General features: G+C 41.7%; 2 protein-coding genes across 3 annotated transcripts in view; both read right to left on the bottom strand.

The window, feature by feature from the left end:
* LOC124043370 (serine/threonine-protein kinase pdik1l-like) overlaps positions 1-11408 on the bottom strand; it is a 22772-nt gene extending 11364 nt beyond the window's left edge. The window contains exons 1-2 of one of the 2 annotated variants that reach the window (XM_046361925.1): positions 11027-11408; positions 9750-10037 (exon numbers count right to left, since the gene is read on the bottom strand). In XM_046361925.1, coding sequence (XP_046217881.1) covers positions 9750-10034 — 285 coding nt within the window. In that variant the 5' untranslated portion in view covers positions 10035-10037; positions 11027-11408. Of the gene's footprint in view, positions 1-9749; positions 10042-11026 lie in introns of both variants that reach the window. The other variant, XM_046361924.1, reaches the window with a different exon arrangement.
* Positions 11409-16564: 5156 nt separating this feature from the next.
* LOC124044345 (protein lin-28 homolog A-like) lies at positions 16565-25112 on the bottom strand. Its single transcript, XM_046364000.1, has 4 exons — positions 25103-25112; positions 23572-23747; positions 19865-20043; positions 16565-17406 (listed from the first exon to the last, which is right to left on the bottom strand). The coding sequence occupies exons 1-4, from the start codon at positions 25110-25112 to the stop codon at positions 17184-17186; spliced, it is 588 nt and encodes a 195-aa protein (XP_046219956.1). The 3' UTR covers positions 16565-17183.
* Between the last annotated feature and the right edge of the window lie 1729 nt (positions 25113-26841).

Below are 26841 nucleotides of genomic sequence, written 5' to 3'. Positions count from 1 at the left end.
GACCTGAGAAAGGGTACCAAAACATTTCTGCAGCATTGAAGCATTGACGATCCCCAAGAACACAGAAGTTTGGAATCACCAAGACTCTTCCTAGAGCTTGGACAGGCCAAAGATACCTGACAATAGCTGTGCAGCGATGCTCTGCATCCAACCTGACAGAATTTGAGAGGATCTGCAGAGAAGAATGGGACAAACTCCCCAAATACAGGTGTGCCAAGGCTGTAGCGTCATACCCAAGAAGACTCGGGGCTGTAATCACTGCCAAAGGTGCTTCAACAAAGCACTGAGTAAAGGGTCTGAATAGTTTTTTCTTCGTCATTATGGAGTATTGTGTGTAAATTGAGGGAAAAAACGATTTAATACATTTTTAGAATAATGGTGTAACATGACGTGGAAAAAGTCAAGGGGAATGAAAACTTTCCAACTGCAATGTAGATGGAAAAATATGTTACAGCGTTGACCAAATCGATTGCTCAGAAGAACTTTACCACTCGGTCAACCAACAATTTTTGTATTTATTTTGTCGAGGAAAGCTGTAGTTATCATAATTAGGGGAGAGGGGGGATAATGACAATTTTCAATAAACAAACTAAATTCACTTGTCTTTGGCTTTGAATTTACAGTGTGATTGCCATCCTTTGTGAGCTGTCAAACAGAGGGGTATTTACATGTGGTGTGTTGGCTGTTTTTCTGTCTCATGTTTTTTTTTTCTTCATCATAACTCATTGCAGGTTTCTGCTGAAGGAACTGGGTTCACCACAAGCATGCACACATCTACTTTTGACAGCTGACCAGATCCAAACCTATAGAAAATCTCCCATAGAAAATGTGATTCAGGTTTTTGACATGCACACACCAGCAGGACAACTACTTGGGTTTTAAATTACAAGCTAATGCTTGACAATCTTTATGGTACAAAACACCACATTGAGTCCCACCACCTAGGGAAACCCCGTCCGTACAAAAATAAAAAATAAATAAATAAAGGTCAAATTGTCACATGCCATTCAGCGAGCAGAGGCATCCATAAGCTAATAGATGCAAATAATCCACCAGCATTGGCACAGACAGATAATGCAGTCCCTGGCCTCAGTGGTCCATTATCTTTGTTTTCCCAATACACACACACAATAATCCTTTCCTATGATTGTGAGTTTTCCCTCTATAAGCAGCAGCAGAACATTGGAACATTACAGAAAAGACTGTCTGAACAAAGGATTCTGGGAAAGCTGCCAAGCCCAACACACTGGAGTGTTTAACAAGCTTGTAGAGCGGTCAGACAATGTGTGTAAGTGTGTGACAATGGCCCATGTGCCACTGAGGCTATAATCAGTTGTTGCCAGTCCCTTTAAACCCTCAGTTAGCCAGGGGGGAGGAACAGGGTTGACTGGGGAGTAGAGTCCCTAAACCAGCGCTCAATGAGGACATGAGATGCCCCCTTAAAACCAGTGGTGATGGCATCACCTGACAGACACGGGGACACAAGGACAGACGAGCTAAACATCCTGGCATAACTCAACACACAACAGATAGAAATAACAGAGGACACAGTCTTCTGAACTAACTAGAGTCAAAGTATAAACTCTGTAGAGAGGCATCCAACAGGCTGAATGTGAGGCCAAAACACTGGAAGCAACACTAGCTAACACCTTGAATTACTAGCAAAAATGTACATCAGTGTAAAGGAATGTGCTCAGCCACTGACAACATGTAGAATAACCAGAAGGAAAAAACAAAACCTAACACTCCCTTTATCGACTAGCATGACTGTGCGCAATGTCAAATACATTATTCTATAGCCTACGTTGGCATCTACTGTGTGTCCTGTTCTGGATAATGAACTTATGGTATGTTACATTAAATCAAATGCTATGTCACACACGCCAAATACAACAGGTGTAGACCTTAGTGTGAAATGTTACTTACAAGACCTTAACCAAGAATGCCCTCTACCAACATGTTATGGTTCATGTATTTAGGCTATCCCTGTGTTGTGTATCACTTCTGTAATTGCCACTTGGTGAAATGAGTTAATGATTTCAAAAACTTCTCCACTAACGTTCTACACATCAACATAGTCAGATTCCTCCCCTCTGTTCTGACCACTTCCTTATGAACTTACTCCTCAGCTGCCAAGACGCTTCTCAGCATCTGCAAGACAGAACCTTGAGGTTGAATGTTAATTTCAGTCCTGCCAGCGCCAGCACAGATCCGGATCTGATCTTTCAACAGTTACGCTCAAGATGTGGTTCCTCTGGTCTGAACATGTACTCTTCCATGTGATTGAGCCTATAATAGGTTTGAACTAGAGCCTTAGTACTAGGGCCTAACCTTGAAATCATAAGTATCTGATAACTTGAGTACATCAAGTTGAAATATTTAATGTTAAGATGCATGAAAAATATAAGTTTGATTTTCAAAAACTAGGTTCACCTTCACCGAAACCCACTAGTACCGCCCACATGGCGCTTATTTAAAAAAACATCCTAGATAACTCCCCTATCGGAAACCTTTCATATGAGCAACGCCGTCACCCTACACATGGACAAGGGGAAACCTGAGCCTGATCCCCAGTGAGCTCTCACATCTCCACCAGTTGTTTAAATTCTTTGGGATAGGGGGCAGCATTTTCACTTTTGGATGAATAGCGTGCCCAGAGTAAACTGCCTCCTACTCAGTCCCAGATGCTAATATATGCAGATTATTATTAGTATTGGATAGAAAACTCTGAAGTTTCTAAAACTGTTTGAATGATGTCTGAGTATAACAGAACCCATATAGCAGGCAAAAACCAGAGAAAAAAATCCAAACAGGAAGTGGGAAATCTGAGGTTTGTAGTTTTTGATCTCAGCCCCTATCGAATACACAGTGGGATATGGGTTATTTTGCACTTCCTAAGGCTTCCACTAGATGTTAACTGTCTTTAGAATGTTGTTTAAGGCTTCTTCAGTAAAGGGGGGGACTGATGAGAGCTGTTTGACTAAGGGGTCTGGCAGCAGCCTCGTTCTCAGTCACACGCATTTCACGAGGTAGCTCTTGTTCCATTTGTTTTCTACAGACAATGGCATTCTCTGGTTGGAACATTATTGAACATTTATGATAAAAAAACATCCTAAAGATAAATTCTATACTTAGTTTGACAAGTTTCTTCGACCTGTAATATAATTAACTTTGTCCGACTGGACCTGAACGCGCATTTGGATTTGTATACCAAACGCCCTAACAAAAGAATCTATTTGGACATAAATGGACATTATCGAACAAAAACAAACATTTGTGGAACTGCGATTCCTGGGAGTGCATTCTGATGAAGATCAAAAGGTAAGTGAATATTTATGATGCTATTTGACTAATGTTGACTGCACAACATGGCGGATATTTATTTTGGCTGGTTTGGGCTCTGAGTGCCGTACTCAGATTATGCTTTTTCCGTAAAGTTCTTGAAATCTGACAGTGGTTGTATTAAAGAGAAGTGCAGCTAAAGTTCCATGTATACCATGTATAACAGTTGAATTTTCATCAACATTTATAATGAATATTTCTGTGAATTCATGTGGCTCTGCACAATCACTGCATGTTTTAGAACTGAACATAACGTGCCAATGTATACTGACATTTTGTCATATAAATGTGAACTTTATCGAACAAAACATACAGGTATTATGTAACATGAAGTCCCTATGAGTGTCATCTGATGAAGATCAAAGGTTAGTAATTAATTTCTCTATTTGTGCTTTGTGACTCCTCTCTTTGGCTGGAAAAATGACTGGGTTTATCTGTGGCTTGGTGGTGACCTAACAATCGTTTGTGGAGCTTTTGCTGTAAAGCATTTTTGAAATCTGACAATGTGGCTGGATTAACGAGAATTGTATCTTTAAAATGGTGCATAATACTTGTATGTTTGAGAAATTTGATTTATGAGACTTGTTGATTTGTATTTGGTGCCCTGCAATTTCATTGGCGAGGGGGTTCCGCTACATGTTAAGCCACATCCCCTTTGCGCATTTCATGTATTGCTTTTACGATAGTTTTAATTGACTTACTCGTCTATTGTAGGGCTGTCCCCTACAAAAAAAATAAGTTGACCAATAGTCTTTCAATTGGTCAAATTCTCATCTTTTTATTTTTTATTACAAATGGAAAAATAGACAACCCTGTGTTTTAACCAAATCAACTATATGTACTGAGCTTGTCTGATGCTTTAATTAAGCACACTGGTTGATTAAATAATTAAGACAAATGACTCCAGAGGGAGCCAGATATCAAGATGGCCTAAACAGAAGAAGCAAATCTGTTCCCGACCTTCCTCCTCCGCTGCTGCTGGACTTTGCAAATGCTGCTGTTACACTCCTGAAGTTGCCAGTAATAGGCTACACCAGGGGTCGTCAACATTTTATATTTATAGGCTGTGTGCCTATAACATTTTCATCTCAAAATCAATGTCATGTGGCTAATCTAAATGGAAATTAAACAAATCTAAAAGTAACTTTGATAGCCAATTATGTAAAAAATGGCCTACATAAAGCCAATAAATAAAAACATTGCGGCCTGCAGGTAGAAAATATCATGATAAAAATATGTATCCTATAAATCACATTGCAGACAGGCAACAAACTTGAAACATTGTATGAACTATCACTCAGCTTCTTGGTCAAATTTCCCTTACACAGCCTGGAGGTGTGTTGGGTCATCGTCCTGTTGAAAAACAAATGATACGCCAACTAAGCCCAAACCAGATGGGATGGCGTATTGCTGCAAAATACTGTGGTGCCTTGAATTCTAAATAAATCATGACCATGTCACCAGCAAAGGACTCCCACACAAGCATACCTCCTACATGCTTCACGGTGGGAACCATGCATGCAGAGATCATCCGTTCACCCATTCTGCTTCGCACAAAGACACGCCGGTTTTTGGACTCCTCAGACAAAAGGACAGATTTCCACCGATCTATTGCTCGTGTTTCTTGGCCCAATCAAGTCTCTTCTTTTTGGTGTCCTTTTTAGTAGTGGTTTCTTTGCAGCAATTTGATCATGAATGCCTGATTCACGCAGTCTCCTCTGAACAGTTGATGTTGAGATGTCTGTTACTTGAACTCAGTGAAGCATTCATTTAGGCTGCAAATGCTGTGGCTTGTAACTAATGAACTTATCCTCTGCAATAGCGGTCTGGGTCTTCCTTTCCTGTGGTGGTACTCATGAGCGCTTGATAGTTTTTGGGACTGCACTTGAATAAACATTCAAATTCTTGATGTTCCTTATTGACTGATCTTCATATCTTAAAGTAGTGATGGACAGTCGTTACCCTTTGCGGATTTCAGCTGTTCTTGCCATAATATGGACTTGGTCTTTTACCAAATAGTCCTTTCTTCTGTATACCAACCCTACCTTGTCACAATACAACTGATTGGCCCAAACGCATTAAAGATACACTTCTTGTTAATCCAGCCGCTGTGTCAGATGTCAAAAAGGATTTCAGCGAAAGCAAATCATACTATTATCTGAGGATAGCAACCCATCAAACAAAGACAGACAATCATAATTTAATCCGCCAGGCGCGACACGAAATTCAGAAATAAAGATATGTCCCAATATGTCCCACAAACATGATAAATGGTCCTTTTGTTTAATTAATTATGTCGTTATATATCCAAAATGTTCACTTATTTGGCGTGTTTGATCCAGAAAAACACTGATTTCAAATCACGCAACATGACTACAAAATATCTCAAGTTATCTGTAATCTTTGTCCAAACATTTCAAACAACTTTCCTAATACAACTGTAGGTATTTTTTTACGTAAATAATCTATCAAATTTAAGACGAGATAAACTGCGTTCAATAACGGAGGAAAACATTGGAGCGTATGAGTTCTGTTATACTCACAGACATTATTCAAACAGTTTTAGAAACTTCAGAGTGTTTTATATCCAACTCTACTAATGATATGCATATAGTAGCAACTGGGACTGAGTAGCAGGCAGTTCACTCTGGGCACGCCTTTCATCCAAACGTGAAAATGCTGAACCCTATCCCAAACACGTTTTAAGGATCATATCACCACCTTAACCGACACCCTAGACCCCACTACAATTTGCATACCGTCCTAATAAATCCACAGACGATGCAGTCGCCATCACACTGCCATCTGGACAAGGGAAATAACTATGTAAGAAAGCTGTTCATTGAATATAGCTCAGCATTCAACACCATATTACACTCCAAGCTCATCAAGTTGGAGACCATGGGACTGAACCCTGCCTTGTGCAACTAGGTTTTGGACTGCACCTCCACTACGCTGATCCTCACAGGGGCCCCACATGGGTGCTTGTTCAGCCTCCTCCTGTACTCCAGGTTCACCCATGATTGCGTGGCCACTCACACCTCCAACCCCATCCATCTTCAGAGCTTGTGCTTCTAGGCGACCTAAACTGGAACATGCTAAACACCCCAGCCATCCTACAATCTAAGCTTGATGCCCTCAATCTCACACAAATTATCAATGAACCTACCAGGTACCACCCCAAAGCCATAAACACAGGCACCCTCATAGATATCATCCTAACCAATTTGCCCTCTAAATACACCGCTGTCTTCAACCAAGATCTCTGCGATCACTGCCTCATTGCCTGCATCCGTAATGGGTCAGCAGTCAAACGACCTCCACTCATCACTGTCAAACGCTCCCTGAAACACTTCAGCGAGCAGGCCTTTCTAGTCGACCTGGCTGGGGTGTCCTGGAAGGATATTGATCTCATCCCGTCAGTAGAGGATGCCTGGTTTTTATTTTTATCCCTTCCTCACCGTCTTAAAAAAGCATGCCCCATTCAATAAATTTAGAACCAGGAACAACAGATAAAGCCCTTGGTTCTCTCCAGACCCGACTGCCCTTAACCAACACAAAACCATCCTATGGCGTTCTGCATTAGCATCGAATTAGCATTAGAAACTTTTCAGGGAAGCTAGAAACCAATATACACAGGCAGTTCGAAAAGCCAAGGCTAGCTTTTTCAAGCAAAAGTTTGCTTCCTGCAACACAAACTCAAAAGTTCTGGAACACTATAAAGTCCATAGAGAATAAGAACACCTCCTCCCAGCTGCCCACTGCACTAAAGACAATTCCACTATAATTGAGAATTTCAATAAGCATTTTTCTACAGCTGACCATGCTTTCCAACTGGCTACCCCTACCCCGGTCAACAGCACTGCACCCCACACAGCAACTCACCCAAGCCTTCCCCATTTCTCCTTCTCCCAAATCCAGTCAGTGGATGTTCTGAAAGAGCTCGACAGCCTTGGTTTCTCAAATGATTGCCTCGCCTGGTTCACCAACTACTTCCCTAATAGAGGTCAGTGTGTCAAATCGGAGGGTCTGTTGTCCGGGCCTCTGGTAGTCTCTATGGGGTGCCACAGGGTTAAATTCTCAGGCCGACTCTCTTCTCTGTATACATCCATGATGTCGCTCTTGCTGCTGGTGAGTCTCTGATCCACCTCTACGCAGATGACACCATTCTGTATACTTCTGGCCCTTCTTTGGACACTGTTAACAACCCTCCAGGCGAGCTTCAATGCCATACAACTCTCCTTCCGTGGCCTCCAATTGCTCTTAAATACAAGTAAAACTAAATACATGCTCTTCAACCGATCGCTGCCTGCACCTGCCCAACATCACTACTCTGGACGGCTCTGACTTAGAATATGTGGACAACTACAAATACCTAGAGGTCTGGTTAGATTGTAAACTCTCCTTCCAGACTCATATTAAGCATCTCCAATCCAAAATTAAATCTAAAATTGGCTTCCTATTTCGCAACAAAGCATCCTTCACTCATGCTGCCAAACATACCCTTGTAAAACTGACCCATCTTATCAATCCTCAACTTCGGCAATGTAATTTACAAAAGAGCCTCCAATACCCTACTCAATAAATTGGATGCAGTCTATCACAGTGCCATCCGTTGTCACCAAAGCCCCATATACTACCCACCACTGCGACATGTACGCTCTCATTGGCTGGCCGCCGCTTCATACTCGTCGCCAAACCCACTGGCTCCAGGTCATCTACAAGACCCTGCTAGGTAAAGTCCCCCTTTAGCTCGCTGGTCACTACAGCAGAACCCACCTGTAGCACGCACTCCAGCAGGTATAGCTCTCTGGTCACCCCTAAAACTAATTATTCCTTTGGCCACCTCTCCTTCCAGTTCTCTGTTGCCAATGACTGGAACGAACTACAAAAATCTCTGAAACTGGAAACACTTATCTCCCTCACTAGCTTTAAGTGTCAGCTGTCAGAGCAGCTCACAGATCACAGCACCTGTACATAGCCCATCTATAATTTAGCCCAAACAACTACCTCTTTCCCTACTGTATTTATTTTGCTCCTTTGCACCCCATTATTTCTCTCTACTTTGCACATTCCTCCACTGCAAATCAACATTCTGGTCCTTCTGTAGCTCAGTTGGTAGAGCATGGCGCTTGTAACGCCAGGGTAGTGGTTTCGATCCCCGGGACCACCCATACGTAGAATGTATGCACACATGACTGTAAGTCGCTTTGGATAAAAGCGTCTGCTAAATGGCATATATTATTATTATAATTATTAACCATTCCAGTGTTTTACTTGCTATATTGCATTTACTTTGCCACCATGGACTTTTTTTGCCTTTACCTCCCTTGCTCACATTGTATATAGACTTATTTTTCTACTGTATGTTTGTTTTACTCCATGTGTAACTCTGTGTTGTTGTATGTGTCGAACTGCTTTGCTTTATCTTGGCCAGGTCGCAATTGTAAATGAGAACTTGTTCTCAACTTGCCTACCTGGTTAAATAAAGGTGAAACAAAAAAAAATCTAATAAAAAATTTGCAACAATGATGAGACAGCCTACAGAGAGGTGAGGGCCCTGGAGGAATGGTGCAAGGAAAATAACCTCTCCCTCAACGTCAACAAAATGAAGGAGCTGATCGTGGACTTCAGGAGATAGAGGGAGCACCTCCCCCCCTATCCACATCGACAGGACAGCAGTGGAGAAGGTGGAAAACTTCAAGTTCCTTGGCGTAGACATCACTGACAATCTGAAATGGTCCACCCACACAGACAGTGTGGTTAAGAAGGCACAATATCGCCTCTTTTGGCAAAGCCCCTAAGACCGCCACAAACTTTTACAGATGCGCAATTGAGAGCATTCTATCGGACTGCATCACCACCTGGTACGGCAACTGCACCGCCCAAAACCGCTGGGCTCTCCAAAAGGGTGGTGCGGTCTGCCCAACGCATCACCAGGGGCACACTGCCTGCCCTCCAGGACACCTACAGCACCCGATGTCACAGGAAGTCCAACAAGATCAAGGACATCAAATACCTGACCACGGACTGTTCACCCCGCTATCATCCAGAAGGCAAGGTCAGAACAGGTACATCAGACTTAAATAGCCACCACTAGTCAGCTGCCACCTAATTACTCAACCCTGCACCTTAGAGGCTGCTGCCCTATGTACATTGACATGGAATCAGTAGTCACTTTAGTAATGTTTAAGTATGGTTTTACTCATTTCATATGTATATACTGTATGTCATTAAATATTTCTTAATTCCATTCTTTTATTTTTAGATGTGTGTATTGTTGTATACTACTGCACTGTTGGAGCTAGGAACAAACATTGCTTCACCCGCAATAACATCTGCTACATGTGTATGTGAACAAAACATGTGATTTGATTTATCCATGTATATAACAAGTTTTTTTTTACCTCTAGGTATAGTGGGGAGCTGGACCCATGGCTCATCCTCTGAGCCAGGTCATCTCTCTGCAGGACACACTCCTCAAGGTGGATGACATTGGGGTGCTGGCTCTGGATACTGCTCAGGGCCCAGAATTCCCTGAGGGCCAACTCTACATTCTCTGGGCTGTGACAGCGGATCTTCTTCACGGCCATCCGGGCTCCAGTGCGTTTCACCACCGCCTCGTACACCACACCGTAGCTGCCACGCCCCACCTCCTGGATCAGCTCATACTTCGGCTGGCTGCTCACCATCCTCTTCCTCACGGTGCAGAGAGAAGTGGTGGGGTTAATTGGTTACCACTGATTATTGTTGAGAGTTAGGTGAGGTCAGCAGCACAGCAGAACAGAATGTAACACTTAATCCTTTTAGCTACTGAATAATCTCCCAACCAGGTGGGTTAATTTGTCATATGTGACTTGACAGACATCTCCTCCTTAGCACGTCAAAACCCATAGCTATAGGCCTAGGCTAGTCTTAGTGTTTTGAGGAAAACAAACTACCTAGCTAAGTGACAATGTCAAATGCATGACAACAAAAAGGTTAGTGTTCGCATTTTAGCAAGTCAAATTAGGACAGTTAGCTACCCACAAGAGAGCAAATGTGAAACCCGCAGAGGTCAATGCTTGCTAAATGTAAACAAATGAACTGTGCCCCTCACTCTCTGACCTGTACGTGCACACTAAACGCATGGCTGGCAGCTGACACATTTTGAATGGGGAAAATGTACGTTTGTCAGCGGACTGCCCAAATATGTAAGAATAAATCTAAATATAATAAAATAGCATTACGTTGAATTAACTAAGCTCTTGAGAGGAATTAGTTAGCTACAGTTTTTTAGGTAGCTAACAGTAACTAACGTTAGCTAACTAGGACGCCAAGGGAAGAAAATGGTGGCTAAAAATACAATAGCTTATTAGCTAGAATCATAGCTATATACATGTAAATGTTGTCTATGTAGCCGTCACCACAGTGTGTGTGTGTGTGGGGGGGGGGGTAGACACGGTCGTTTGCTTAGTAGTTTACGTAAACTACCTAGCTAGCTTGTTCAAATCGTGAACACGTTTATTGTCCTCTATGCGCCGAGTCGAAATTAGCACATTCGGCTAACTAACTAGTCCCCACACACCTGCGCACATCACCAAGCATCATGTCGCACAGGCAGACAAAAGAACTGGCTTCTTCTGAAGACGAGGAAATTAAATAAAGAGCAGCTAGCTATATATCTAGCAAGCTACATATTTACCTGTTTTCGTCTTCTCTCAAGGATTCATTTGTTGTTGTCTTTCTCACTTTCTATGGCAGCCATTAGCCACCACTCAGCCAAACACGTTGTCGCGCAGATAGACAAGTTCCGTGAGCGTGCTGAGCAAATCTGCAGCTCAAGTACCCCATCAACAGCGCGCGCCCGCTTGCTTGACTCGCCACTAAAACAACACAGACTGTGTGCTCTGTAGAAGCGAAAATGGGAAATACTGCCCCCCTTTTAAGCAACCCTCTCTAGCTGAAATAGAAAATAACAATTGTGCCCCCGTTCATTGCATAGTTTTACATTCATGCCAATGGATTTTTGCCCTGACAACTCCCTCCCAAAGTGTACAGTCACTGTGCCTCTCACATTCATTACACCAGTAAAACGAGGAATAACATTTCTTCCTCGGTGGAGAAGTAACATTTATTTTCAATACATTTTTAAATTCGGTACACGCGCTGAGCAACGTTCTTTCCCCGAGATTGACAGGGGTGAGTCGTTTCTGAGAGGATAGTAACGACATCGCACTGACATCAAATAAATAGGTTCTCTTGGAAAACGATAAAATTCAAAGTTTGTTTTTTGTATAACCATCTTAAATTAGTGCAATTATTGTTTGTAAAATTGTATTGGTTTTCCGGCAACCCCCTTGAATGCCATATTTAGTTTGCTCCAATGACACCATGTAGGTTGTACCATTATATTTTACATAACACAGACGATACGTTAATTATCTTGAATGACAAAACGCTCTGAAAGATACATTTAGCTCAACCATTATTTTGGGCAGTAGGCAGTATCAACAAAGAACGGTATGATGTATTTTATCTTGATCAACACAGTTTGCATAACATTTAACTCCCCTATCACAATAGCTGTTTGGAGCATGCTCTGGGACAGCACCATCACAGAGTTCTAAACCTAGAGGTGCAACATTGCGAGACTTCCGGTACCGGTAGTTAAACAGAGCAAACAGACCAGGCCTGTGTTTGAGGTTTGAGTAGTCAATGAGAGGAGGGAAAATTCTTCCTTAGTTGTTCATTTTCTCGAACAACACAACTTTGCAACAAAGTATTAATAAACTTGTTATTAAAAAGAAACATTGTCTCCTGAAACGTTTCTTTGTTACATTGTAAAACAACTTTAAAGTCTCTAGGCACTAGACTACCAACACATTAATCAAATATAGGCCCAGCATTGCATCACATTAATTTGTACATTTTTTAAATGTAACCTTTATTTAACTAGGCAAGTCAGTTAAGAACAAATTCGTATTTACAATGACGGCCTACCCTGGCCGATACTGGACTAATTGTGCGCCGCCCTATGGGACTCCCAATCACAGCCGGATGTGATAGAGCCTGGACGTATCATGTTCAGTTTGTCAGGAACTGGAGCCTAAAAAGAGAAAGACCCACCAGCAATGTATCATATTGGCATTTGTTTATTAACAGGTGAGTCAATGATGCACATGTCAACACTACTATGCGTTGTTCGCAACTCAGTTGGCAGTAAAGCTTGGTATATGATTTGTCAAAGTGAGCTATAGGTCTACTGTACCACATTCTGTGGTTGGTGATAATAGTCAACATAGCTACATTCTTTGGTCTAATAAACAGCAAAGCAGAGACATCAAGTAACACAATATCAGGCCTATTGTTTGTTTTGTGCTTCATTTATAACCCTATACATTGAATACTGACATATAGGCCTAATTGAGATAGTGACCAGAAAGGATATATGGTATGAGGAAAATGGTTATCGGGTATTCATATTGTGGGGAATGATTGTAAATATTTTTAACCATACTTTTCAACTCATATGACAGAAACATATGCAAAAGCATAACTTACACAATAATGCATTTTTGTCCATAATACAATGTGTCGAAAAATCAGAGATAGATTTGTAACAAAATTAAACAAATGCATTTCTGACAGTAAGTCCTTGGAATTTTTTCCAACAGCCTACACTGAATATGATTATATTTGACACTTTAGTATTTAAGTAGACCTAGTGTCACACGCCTTCAGAAACACAACAGATATCAGAGGTTTATTGAGGCTGCTTGAAGTTGTTAGGGCGTTTGCCTGTCCTGGTAAGTATAGATAAGGTGATTTGTTCAAGAGGCGCTGTTGTCACCTACATACATAGTAATATACCCCTCCTGCTTTGAGTTCAGTATTATCATGTTATACAGAAATTCACCGGAGCTCAGTACCAGCACCTCAAATTTTCTACTGCTTGAGCTCCTGTTCCTCTTATAGAATATTAGCTCAAAAGTATTGTGGAGCTCCTGCACCTAAATATAAACAGTACTGGCACCCAACATGAGTACCGGCACCTATTTCAGTTCAAATTAAGCATACACAATATCAATGCATAGAATAATACCAAAATGTCTGATGTATTGATGCAGACAATGTATAATCACAAAAAAAGAAGAACAGTCAACAGTAATTCAACAGCATTTCTATGTGGGGAAAACAATACATTGCAAACTGAAGCAAAAAAATCATTCACACAAATGTATAAACAAAACTAAGAAATCATTCAAAACAATCTCACAAAATGAATGGACAAATCGAACTTGATTTTTTTTAAACTCAGTCATTGTCCATTTTCAAAAACATCCTGAGGTAGACTTGTATAGATTCTTGACAAGGCATTTCTGTCTTGTTCTCATACAGTAAGAAATATTTGATTAAAAAAACTCCCACCTACCCTAAATGAAATAAGAAGAATAGGCGCATTGTCTGGACTCTGGAAATTAAGGATCATGTTACAGCCTAAATACATGACGTGACAAAAATACTAGGCTCAAGCAGATATGACTGTGTGCCATTAAGTGGCAAATGTCATAGCCCATCAACACAAGCTCTTGAAAGGACATCAACAAGGGCAGCCTCGACCAGAAATCGCCCCTTGTCATTTATAACACACCGGACAATTTTTTCCCTAAAGACCTCCATTATTAGCCAGATAATGATAAATTTGCGCAAAAAAAAAAAGTTAGATAGGCCCACTTTGCCCGAAATGCCAGATAGTCAGTCCACCCCTGGTCATCAAAATGCTTTGTCTACAAAAGGGGCCCATTGTGTAGTCCTTATATGGAGAGGTGAATCTACTCTACTCAAACTACTGACTGACTAACCATGCAAAGTAAAAACGGAAATAAACAACATTATATTAATATCGTGACGAAGCTGAATATGTACAATAACCACAAAAGGCGAGGAGGTCGATGGTTTGCTGTTCAGATTGGTTGTGTGCCACTTCTAGAGAGAGACCAGAGAAGTAACTTAGGGTGCCTAAGGAAATATCACGCTACTCTATTACCTATGCTGTCTTACAACTTGATCACCAATTAAGTCAGAAAAAGAGAGCAAAACTAGAATATAACATTAAATATAGCTAGCTGTACTACAGTAACGTCATAGCAACGTGTAAATAGTGCATTGCCCATTTGGCAATCAATGTTCTGTATGGATTTTCCAGCAACCCAGCCTGTAGGCTATAGGTACACACATAAAACACTTTACTTCTCCTTCCAAAGAAGCTCCTCTTTAAATGGGTTTCCCTGAGTTCAACATGAGGATTTCAAATAAATTAAATCCTGGCTGCAGTCATAACAATCAATGAGCAGTTAAATATCTTTAAGAAATACCCATACTCCTACACATGATTAGTGCAGAATATTGTTGCATTGGTTTAAGCACAATACACTACATGACCAAAAGTATGTGGACACCTGCTCGTCGAACACCTCCTTCTAAAATCATGGGCATTAATATGGTGTTGGTCCCCTCTTTGCTGCTATAACAGCCTCCACTCTTCTGAGAAGGCTTCCCACTAGATGTTGGAACATTGCTGCAGGGACTTGCTTCCATTCAGCCACAAGAGCATTAGTGAGGTTAGGCACTGATGTCAGGCGATTAGGCCTGGCTAGCAGTCGGTGTTCCAATTCCTCCCAAATGTGTTCAATGGGGTTGAGGTCAGAGTTCTTGCATGCCAGTCAAGTTATTCCACAACGATCTCGACCAATAATTTCTGTATGGACTTCACTTTGTGCATGGGGGCATTGTCATGCAGAAACAGGAAAGGGCCTTCCCCAAACTGTTGCCACAAAGTTGGAAGCACAGAATCGTCTAGAATGTTCTTGTATGTACTGTAGCATTAAGATTTCCCTTCACTGGAACTAAGGCGCCTAGCCCAAACCATGAAAAACTGACCCAGACCATTATTTATCCTTCACCAAACTTTACAGTTGGCACTACGCATTGGGGCAGGTAGCGTTCTCCTGGCATCCACCAAATCCAGATTAGTCTGTCGGACTGCCAGATGGTGAAGCTTGATTCATCACTCCAGAGAACGCCTTTCCACTGCTCCAGAGTCCAATGGTGGCGAGCTTTATACCACTCCAGCCGATGATTGGCATTGCACATGGTGAATTTAGGCTTGTGTGTGGTCCTTCTGTAGCTCAGTTGGTAGAGCATGGCGCTTGTAACGCCAGGGTAGTGGGTTCGTTTCCTGGGACCACCCATACGTAGAATGTATGCACACATAACTGTAAGTTGCTTTGGATAAAAGCGTCTGCTAAATGGCATATATTACTCTGCCATGGAAACCCATTTCATGACGCTCCTGACAAAGAGTTAATGTACGCGTTACACGCTTCAGCCCTCATCGGTCCTGTTCTGTGAGCTTGTGTGGCCTACCACTTTGCAGCTGAGCCGTTGTTTCTCGTAGACGTTCCACTTCACAATAACAGCACTTACATTTGACCTGGGGCAGCTCTAGCAGGGCAGACATTTGATGAACTGACTTGTTGGAAAGGTGGCATACTATGATGGTGCCATGTTGAAAGTCACTGAGCTCTTCAGTAAGGCCATTCTAGTGCTAATGTTTGTCTATGGAGATTGCATGACTGTGCTGGATTTTATACATCTGTCAGCAACGGGTGTGGCTGAAATAGCCGAATCCACTCATTTGAAAGTGCGTCCACATACTTTTGTATTTAAAGTGTATATTATGAAGTCAACTGAAAATGAAGCCCATTGAAAGAGAAAGTAAAAAGTAAGGCATAATTGTTTGCTTAATACAACCATGAATCTATCAAGAGGCTAGAACCAAAGCTGGTTTCTGTTTAAATAGAATTAAGCTACAAATTGTGATACTTTATCTATTAGAAAGAAAGGTAGAGAGTGATGATGAATAAATAATAAATATAAAAAGATCATATCTATATACATTTAAGTGGTGTAAAATATTCTATCCACTCCTGTAAAAGAGGAGTAAATACTAAACCTATAACCATCTTATTCAACACTTGAGTCCCTTTATCCTAGCATGAAAATATGTCCTTAAAGAAAAAAATAATGCTCAGGTCCATCCAAGAAAGAACATGTAATACCTTTAGCTTTCTAAATAGTTTTCAAGTACAACGAGACAATGAGAAACAAGTCATGTATTTGGGCAGTGTAGGAGAACACCCCTGATATGTAGAATATGTTAGAAAGCCATGTTTACATCCATAGTAAAAACTGTGGGACAGACAGACTGTCATACAATCAATGCTTGGTCTCGCATTTAGCCTTGAGTCAAGGCTTTGTAAGGGAGGGAGCCACATCCAACCACCCATGAGACAAATGAACAGGCTATGGCACTTATGACAAGCTGTATTGTACACAGTCCAATCGGCAACCATGGTGTACTAACATTCATACAGCAGAAAGGGTTCAAACATTCACTCGGCCGTAGAAATGCACAACGACTTATAATACCTGAAGAAAAGACACACTCCTTTTTGTCCATGAAACAGTCTTAGAGTCAGGACACCTATATCTGTACATTCACTTGTATGATTGTGTTTCCTTTAGCTTTTTCTAACAAAAGCTTTTTGGGAAAACATGGTATAGAGTGAGAGAGCAGAGCACTCACAATCATCTCCAGGAAAATCCACATAGGCTACCTCTTATTTAGCTGCAGCAGGGAAGATACAATTAAAACACTGAGCTCTCTCTCGATCTCAACTATCAATCACATCAATAAAAGTACACATTTCTTGCTGTTTGTGCGATAAAGACAACCTGATGTAGTTCCAAAAGCAGCACTCCAATGAAACCTTTGATTGGCTGAATCCCTGAATCGATCAATCATAGCTCTCCCTGGGGGGAAAGGGGGCATGGCTCTGCTCCTCTTCCTCGTCCCTCAGTGACAATGCTGTTCCCTGAGCGCCAGGGGAGGACTGCTGTGCTTTGATTGGACAGTTGGCCACCATGTGACTGATGCTCTGGCAAAAATGGCACTTCTTGGGCTGAGGAGGTAGCTGGCATTCTTTGGCATGGTGGTCAGGTCCTCCACAGTTGTAGCATCTAGAACACAGTGGGAGAGGAGAACACACAAATACAATGATTTCAGACAGGTAACACATTCTTCCACCAGAGGGCAGTGTTCTTCCACATATAGTTTCAGATTCCTGAATTTCCTCAGATCTCGAACAAAAATATAAACGCAACATGCAGCAATTTCAAATATTTTACTGAGTTACAGTTCATAGAAGGAAATCAGTCAATTGAAATAAATTCATTAGGCCCTAATCTATGTATTTCACATGACTTGGCAGGGGCGCAGCCATGGGTGGGCCTGGGAGGGCATAGGCCCACCCACTGGAGAGCCAGGTCCACCCACTGGAGAGCCAGACCCAGCCAATCAGAATGATTTTTTCACCACAAAAGGGCATTATTACAGACATAAATACTCCTCAGCACCCCCCTCATCAGACAATCCCACAGTTGAAGAAACTGGATGTCCTGGGCTTGGGTGGTTACTTGTGGTCTGCATTTGTGCCAGGTTGGATGTACTACCAAATTCTCTAAAACAACGTTGGAGACGGCTTATGGTAGAGAAATTACCATTAAATTATCTGGCAAAAGCTCTGTTGGACATTCCTGCAGACAGCATGCCAATTGCACCCTCCCTCAAAACTTGAGACATCTTGAGACATTATGTTGTGACAAAACAGCTGCCTTTTATTTTCCCCAGCACAAGGTGCACCTGTGTAATGGCCATGTTGTTTAATCAGCTTCTTGATATGCCACACCTGTCCGGTGGATAGATTAGGTTGGCAAAGGAGAAAGGACCACTAACAGGGATATAAACACATTTGTGGAAAGAAATTGAGAGACATTCTTTTTTGTGCCTCTGGAACATTTTTGGGATCTTTAATTTCAGCTCATGAAAAAATAGGACCAACACTTTACATGTTGCGTTTATATTTTTGTTCAGTATATTATATGATTAAGTCAATCTTGAGAAAGTATCCGCGTTAATAGAATGACAGCCTCTTATGTATGCATAGTTTATTTACTGCATGATTGTATGTATGTGTGCGTGTGTAGGTGTATGCTTGTGTGTGATCATTTTAGGAGGTGTATAGTGCATTAAAACCAATGCCTTAATACATACATGTCACACAATCTTAAATCAGTAGATGTTGAGACTATAATGACAATGGGGAATTTTGTAATTGCATTAACTCCAATGCAGATGAAGCCCTGGAGCATCAGAACCTTCCCAAGCTTACTACCACTTCCCTCCTTCCTCTGTCCTCTGCCCTTTTCCTCTGAGTACCAACCCCCTACCAAACACACATACACAAACACATAGACCCTCTCCTAGGGAGCCGTTGGTTATTGATCAGTGTGGACACCAGGGTGGGAGAGGAGAGCAGAGGGGGCTCTTTGTTTCAATACTGCACCCTGAGCTCTAACCCCTGACCCCTCTTTCTCTCAGGCTTTGCCTTCCCCCCACCTCATTTACACAACACACCCACTGTTGCCATGGCAGCCATGACCTATGACCTCTCCCAGGGCACTTACATCTGGTATCAATTAAATGGATAGGATCCTTTTCCCTTTTCTGCATCCCCTATTCCCTCTTTACGTCTGAATCCCACTGTTATGATTGTGAGTCAGCGAGAGAGACAGAGACAGTGTTAGATACACTCACATCGATGCGGTGTTTGACGTCATAAGAATCAATAGGCACATAGGTGCTGATTCAGACCTAGGAAATGTACGCCTTTTTAACGCAGACTTAGCTTATGTAGGTAAGACTGGAATGTAGACTATGGAAAATGCATTCAAAATATAGAAAGATAGTCATGAAAACATACATATTTGTCTCAGTTTCAGAACCCATTGGTAGATTTAAAAACACTCTGATTTTACACATGATTTCTGTTTAGGGAATAATCATGAATCCTACTTTATGGAAAAATAGAGCCTTTATGCACTAACCCCAAGAAGTTGGTTTTATTCATTCAGAAAGTTGCCACATTCAGATCATTAATGGTAACATTGGAAGTAGTATAGCCTACAATATAATGATAATATGGAAAATAGTATACAATAGTATGATATAATAAATATACCCGTACTGCTTAAGTTCACTGTCAGAATATGCATAGAGAGAAAAGTACATACAGAGGGAATAAAGGTATATTTATACGTGTGTAACTCTGTCCTGAATTTCCCCCAAAGAGGATAAATAAGTCTGTGTGATGTCAGCATTGTGGCTAAAACAGTAAACTTGCCAACTTTCATGATGATGATACCAGATATTTTCAGTGACTTCAACACCCTCAGACTATTTGTAAACAACCTTGCCAGGTAAGCTCGTTGTTAATATTGCAGCGATCTTCATATTTAATACTATAAGCAGGGTCTTACAGTGTTTCCGAATCATGGAATTATTTTGAGTGAGTGGGGATATCTGGAGATGCGTGGTTCTGCTATGCGCCATTTAAAGACGTTAATTGAACAGGCTCACCTGTCCCCCTTGGAGCGTCGTTTCTGTTGCCCCTTAGGCCTCTTCTCACTGCCCACACACTGTGCTCCCCCTGGCCCCGTCACAGTGACAGACTCTAGGCCTTTAGACGACTTCTTGAAGGTAAACTCCACCGCCTCGCCCTCCTTCAGGCTACGGAAGCCCTCCATGTGCAGCTTGCTCTGTGTAGGTTGAGAGGTGGAATAGGTGGTTAGAGAACAGGGATAGGAAACTGTTCCAAAGCCAGAAGATCTCTATGTTCAGTTTGCTTTCTGTAGGGGAGAAGGAGCATGAGTGCGGTCAGAGGAATGGTTTAGAACGGCATGAGAACTGTTCTAGGTGAGGGTAGAGTGAGAGCTTACTCTGTGAGGGAATGGGGAATGAGGGTTCAGGGTTGGAGAAAGGTTCTTAGGTCAGGAAACTGTTGAGAAGATATGAAAACGGTTCTAAGCCTATGAAGGACAGTGGAGAGCAATTCTGAGGCCCGATAGGGTACCCTTCCTGTGCCTACACGGTGTGAATGTATTTCCCAGCCTGGTAAAGAAGCAGACACAAAAAGACAAATTAATTACTTGTGCATATAGCTGGTCCGCTTCACATGTTGTCTTCTGAGGTGATTACAGCTAAGAGCTGATCCTTAATTGGGTTGTACATGCATACATCAATGTTCTGCATAGGTTTCAATACATCAATGGAAACATCCAGGCCCTCTCTCTCAGGGGCTAACCCCTCAGCCAATCCAGATTCCAGTCCCATTGACAGCCCTGTTAAAACATCAATGACTACTTACAACACCCCTCCCCCTTCAGAATGTGTGTGTGTGGACAGCGTTACCCCTCCCCCAAGGTAGTCACAGCATTCCAAGCTCCAACCACCTCCCCTTTCTCTCCACCACCACACACACACACCAGCCAATAGACTCCCCAAAAGAACTACATCTGGTCAAGTCCCAGACTGACCACTGCTAAGGATGCTGGGAAATGGGGGTTAATTTTTGGGATAGCTGGCCAAAGGCACATAAAGAATGGTTTCAAGAACATTTGTGTCCACCTTGAGAAAGACATTTCCTTGTCATTGTCACCCTTGATCCAGGGGCTCTGGAAAGGGAAGCTTGAATTTCATGGCAACTTAGTCCTATCTTCTTCATATGCTTTGCCAAGCTGCCTGAGCAGCGGTAGGTATGACACCAATTTCATACCATGAGTGTTCCAAATGTATAAGTCTAAAGAGCTCAATGTGAAGAATCATGCCTTGTTCAAGACCTTCCAGAAACACAGAAAGTGTCACTCATCATTATACTAAGCTCATAGAATTGTTTTGTTCAAGCCAATCTTAAAATGTTCTGGAGTAGCATTTGATGATGATGATGGGGAGAGGGCTGTGATGTGGAGGGTTAGTTTGCATGCCACCTGTCTTAACTCAGACACCCATCTCTCTTCGGGGGGGGGGGGGGTTGAAGTGATCATGGTGGGAAAGGAATCCAGGTCATGATGGCCTGACAACCTTCAGCATTCCTTCCTTCAGTACCAACCCCCGTCAGGAGCTGAACGGCCCGGAACTATCCCCTGAACTCTCCTCCTTCAATCACCCCCCACCTCTACCTCTCTCGACTGCTTTCTTGTGAATTAACACAGCTCTCAAGCTCTCCCTTTATCTCTCCGTTTCTTTCAACCTCATTCTCTCTCACACACAAATACACTCTTATCCACACAATCACACACTCATAATAACTCAACACACACTCTTAACCCCCCCCCCCACACATACACAACCTCTCCACCACACACTCTTCATTCACATATTAGCCAGATCATTCACAGATTAGTACAAGATCACAGCCAGCAGGATTTCCTCTCTGCTACATTGATAACAGCAGTCATTGTCCAGCAGCACCTACAGGCCCCTATAATGGCAGAGGTGGATTAGGAGCAGGGTAATGTGGGAGTTTGAGAACTTTTTAAAAGGTGAATCACTATTTTTCTTCCTTTCGATTAAGCAATTTACAGTAACATGTAGCAGAGAAAATTGAGGTTAGGATTTTGGTCCACCCCCCCCGTTTTACAGAGGGCGGAGGACTGGGGGTGGATGGGTTGGGGCTATGGGCAGAGGGGCTGGGTGGGTGGGAGTCAGGGTATGGCTAGTTTGGGGTGGGTGGGCTGCCATACGAGAGGCCAAGTCCCCTGATGTTTGAAGGCCTTTATAACAGGAAGCAGGGTTGGAGGGGGATTGAGAGGAACGAGCCTTGTTATCTCTGTTTAGACTAACCCCTGTCTCCCTGTCTACTCCTTCTAAATGCAATTGCTAATATTAGCACTTTCGGACCAAATCCCCATGTAAATCAATCTCCCCCGTTTAGCATGTTTTAAATGTCATGGCCCAACTCTACCTTGAAGTCCCTCAGAGCTCTACCTTAACTCAGGAAGGACAGAGGAGAAGGGAAGAGTCGCGGCCGTTATGGTACTCAGCCCTGTTGATAATCTACAGGTTAAATTGATGAAACAACCCTGGATTCATTAGGTCGTCCGTCCGTGAGGATGCTTCGCATTCCATTCCATTTGAAACAACAACTAGATTTCCCCTCCTGTTTTACTAATTCCGAAAAGTTAGATAACACTTGTCCCCCCAGGATTGACTGTCATTCATTATCAGCCTTTGTAACGTTTTAGGAAAACAAAACTTTTTCAATATTTTGTTTTGTATTGAACCCGTTCTTTGTTATTTCAAAATCAATATTCTCATTCTCAGACCTTTCATTTTCTGGTATGTTTATTAAAATACCAAATACAAACAATCTATTATTATGAAAAAGTATGATTTTTGCCTGTAAGTGTTTCATTCATTAGCTAGTTTTAGGGCAATATGATAATCAATTTCCCTAAAGGCTACCATAATCTTGCAACACCTATTCAACAACTGATTGATTAAACCAAGCAGGTTTGTTCTTGGCTGTCTTATATGTTCCTTTCGAGAAGTTATTTCACATTATGTCACTTCTTGACAACAACATTAAGCTTCTTATTTCACAACTGATTTCAGTTGCCATCATGCAGGCTTTAAAGATGATGGGCCTTGGGTTCCTGTTATGAAATATCATCTGAACATAGGATCAACAAAATCTTGTCTTTATGTATGATGCTGGTTTTGATTTGGAAATATTAGCTACATAATAAGTTATAACTTAGTAATAAATTAATGTAGGCCTAATAAGAGTTTTTTAGTCTGTAAAAATAACATTATTAACCACATACACTGCTGAAAAATAGGCCTACCTATTTAGGTAAAGACTCAAACTAGAATCAGCTGACTATTTCAAGATAATGTTGTCAAATGTTTAAAAGAAATTAAAAGCCCTATTGCCTCTTGCCCAACATATAAGCTATGAAAACATGTAAACTATGAATTCGTTTTGAATGAGTGCAGGAAAGGGATTTTTCATGCACTATAAACAATGAAAGATAGGTCTATATATTTGCATGATCGATCAATCTCTAATCATAAATTAAAACGCTAAATCACGGAGGGAAACGAATAATTACCTACCTTAACGAAAACATCACAAACGTGTGATATTTACATTGTTGATAAGTTTAAGACATACACTTGCACAAAAACGCGACAAGGGGGCATTTGGACCTGATTCGAGCTCGAGCCAGACCTTGATGAACATCAACACCACATTCTTCGAGTCCCAGACCCACAATGGAGCTCACCTGATGAACGAAAACATCGAGAGTCTCCTCGAGCGGTGTCCCATCTATGTTGGTCATGGACAGGAACCCGAAACCCATCCGAACGTTGAACCATTTACACACGCCGCTGCCACGAGACGAACCCAGATCCTCCTCCGAGACAGTGGCTTCCTCCTCTTCGTTCTTTGCACAGCCCCCTTTCGATAGAAAAATAATGCCACTTAGTCAGTTTAGAAAATATAGATGTTTGAAATATATCATATCTTGTCAACAATCCTGGCAGGAAAACGAGTTGGGCCGGCTTTTACACTGATGTTTTTCAGAATCAGTGCCTTGAAGAAGGCATTTAATGGGTTGCGAAATGGGATAGAGCTAGAGAGCAGCGCAGCATGCTAGGAACACATGGTTGTAAACACTGCTGATATTCGAAACAATGTCGATATATTATCCATACGATATACATTTTTTTATTTTGAAAAGCTGGAATATTAGTCTCTTTTTCAAGTTGTTTCAAAATGGAAACGTATACGCTAATAGTGATAATAATATACATAATAAGTATTATACATAACTAGGCGATAATAATTATGCATTATTATAAATAAAAATATGCGTTAAAAAATATAGGTTAATCGAAATAATCTCATCAAAATCGATCAATTTAATAAATATAAACTTTTTAAACTGATCAATCATTATAATAATACAGATTTTTAAACTGATCAATCATTATAATAATACAGATTGTAACTTGTTGATTTACACGGTACAAGGCCTAAATCATTCCCAAGCACGCAAGGTATTGACTCTGATAATGTAGCCTAAATAAAAGTTTCATCCCATGAGGAGCCACGAGAACCGAGAACACAATATCTTTGTAATATCTTTGTAATATATTTGAAGAAAAAAATATAGAAAATATTAATATTGAATATTCAGTTACCAATGAAAAGTATAAAGCCAAAGGCATCACCTATAGTCATACTTTATCCCAAAACTTCACCGCAAGCACTGAAAACCATTCTTCCGTAAAAAAAAAGATAATAGGTTCCAAATCGAAGAACAAATAATCACAACAACATTCTCAGGCAAAAGTGTTTCGGAGAATGTTCCTAATTTTAAGACTGATGACAGTCCTACCTGTAAACTGCTGTTCGGAATAAGAGCCCATCCCTTTCCCGGGTATATTTTAATCCAGGTTTACCGTGTCCTCCTCTCCCAAATTCCCCCCCTGCCCTGCCCTGTCCACCTCCAACCCTTCTCCACTCTACACAACACTTTCCCGCAAACGGTTCAATAACAAAGACGCAGAAGAGGAACGGGTCAGCAGTGGAGACAAACAAAGAGGGTTGAAGATACTTTCGCCCTGACAACCAGTGGTGTAAGACTGCTGGGAAGCATTTCTCAAAAGAATCCCCAAATCTGAAAGACAATGCCATTGAAACCCAACCCACCCTCTTTTTTTGTCTCTTTTCATAAAGAGATCGTTCCATCGAATCCCCCCCAAAGATCTTCAAATAACCTTTGGAACCATTAGAACAATTGCCTGTACCTTCTGCCATGGTTTGGGGGGGGTTCCTGGGTCTCCTACAACTCCAGAAGAATCAGGCAATAAACGCTGGTTGTATCGTCAACAAGCCCGTTTTTCAGTAATCCCTCTTTGAAAACTATTGTATTTTCTTTCTCCTGGTCTCTTGTACAATATGGAGAGCGAGCCCCCTCTGACTCTCCTATACCTCTAATATCAACCCCCACCTTTTCGGTCCAGCCCATGTGATGCTCAATTGCGATCTTCTGGCTGATAAATTAGACATTCCACGGTGATAGGGCCCAAATTCGCAGAGCGACCAATCAGTGACAAAGACCACCTAGCTGTTAGCAGCGGGGCCTTGAGCGAACCCCACTCACATTTACATTTACATTTAAGTCATTTAGCAGACGCTCTTATCCAGAGCGACTTACACTCCTTTTCAGGACAGGAGAGAGCCACAACCCCCACACCGCCTGGAGCATTTGAATATGCATAGTCAGTCACTCAGGTGCATGGTTTCACAGAAACCATCCAAATTAAACCTTGCTCTTCCACATTCCACACCATCATGTTTGAAGTTAGAACGAAGGACATCTAAATCCAGAAGCATAAATCAACCTATAGCCGTGTTCTGTTTAAGTTTGTTGCATTCACACAAAACACACTACAAACATCACATTAAAAATACATATAGAAACCAAACAGAACATAGGTCGATATCAGAAAAATACATTCAGCAAGGGACAGGACAAAAACATGAACATTTAAAGTAGCTGATCTTGCAAAAAATATCCAGGATATGCCTACATGCATTCACCTTCGTTATTTCGTTTGAAACAATTTGAGCTAAGATATTTTGCTACTGTCATACATGTTTAGGACTACTATCGACCACACGCTGTAAACAAATAAATAAATGCGTATCTCTTGAGATATTCGTTCCACACAACCCTCCGGTGAAGGATGCTCATCATTTTCCATAACTTGTTTGCTATTGTGTCCTAGCTTGGGGCTGCACGGTCTGTGAACGGTCTTTTAATTGACTGATTTCCCTCCGAATTGCTGACGGATGCGGATAATGACTGTGAACGTAAACAGAGGGATTGTGTTGCCTTGTGTGAGAGGAGGGCCTATCTTTATAGGCTACACTTCTAGGCTATATGTAAAACCTGTCGGTCCCTGCACCGATTTGACACATATTGACACAGCTATTTATGGCCTCTGAAACCCAATGGTTCCGTGACGATGAGTCACCTTTACCGGATCTGTGCTCTAACTCAGCCATCTATGCTTTTCAATGGGAACTGTCATGACATTGACAGTGCAGGGGTCATCCGGCTTTCCTTGCAGCACTGACTATGCAGCATTAACTCAATAGGCTACAAGACTTCATTTGATACAAGGGAACCTCATCACCTGCACCATCCTGCCTTACCCTTCCTCTTTACATGTGGGCCAACGAGACCACGTGTGACAGTCATTTTGGGATGGACATAGGATTCTCCATCTTACCAAACCATGAATCATCCTAGAGCATGACCTACCGAAGAAATATGTAGAGAGAGAGAGAGAGAGAGAGAGAGCGAGAAAGAAAGAGAGAGAGATATGGGGAGAGAAAAAGAGTGATAGAGAGAGCGAGAAGAAGAAAGAGGGAGTGTGGCAGATGGAGGGACAGAGAGAAAGAGAGAAAGAGAGATGAAGAGCGAGAGGGGTTAGCTAATTAAAGCTAAACGACTGGTTTCATTCATATTCTCCTCTAA

Source organism: Oncorhynchus gorbuscha, linkage group LG09 (genome assembly GCF_021184085.1).
Source record: "Oncorhynchus gorbuscha isolate QuinsamMale2020 ecotype Even-year linkage group LG09, OgorEven_v1.0, whole genome shotgun sequence".
NCBI lineage: Eukaryota > Metazoa > Chordata > Actinopteri > Salmoniformes > Salmonidae > Oncorhynchus > Oncorhynchus gorbuscha.
Note: the sequence above shows the minus strand (reverse complement) of the source record. Positions and strands in the feature narration are given on the sequence as shown.

Bases quoted from the DNA above. Each gene is read 5' to 3' on its own strand.
- LOC124044345 (XM_046364000.1), bottom strand. The intron at 20,044-23,571 runs GTGAGCTCCATT...CAACCTACACAG, and splicing joins TCGATGTTTTCGTTCATCAG to AGCAAGCTGCACATGGAGGG. The intron at 17,407-19,864 runs GTGAGCCTGTTC...ACTGTGTTCTAG, and splicing joins CGACGCTCCAAGGGGGACAG to ATGCTACAACTGTGGAGGAC.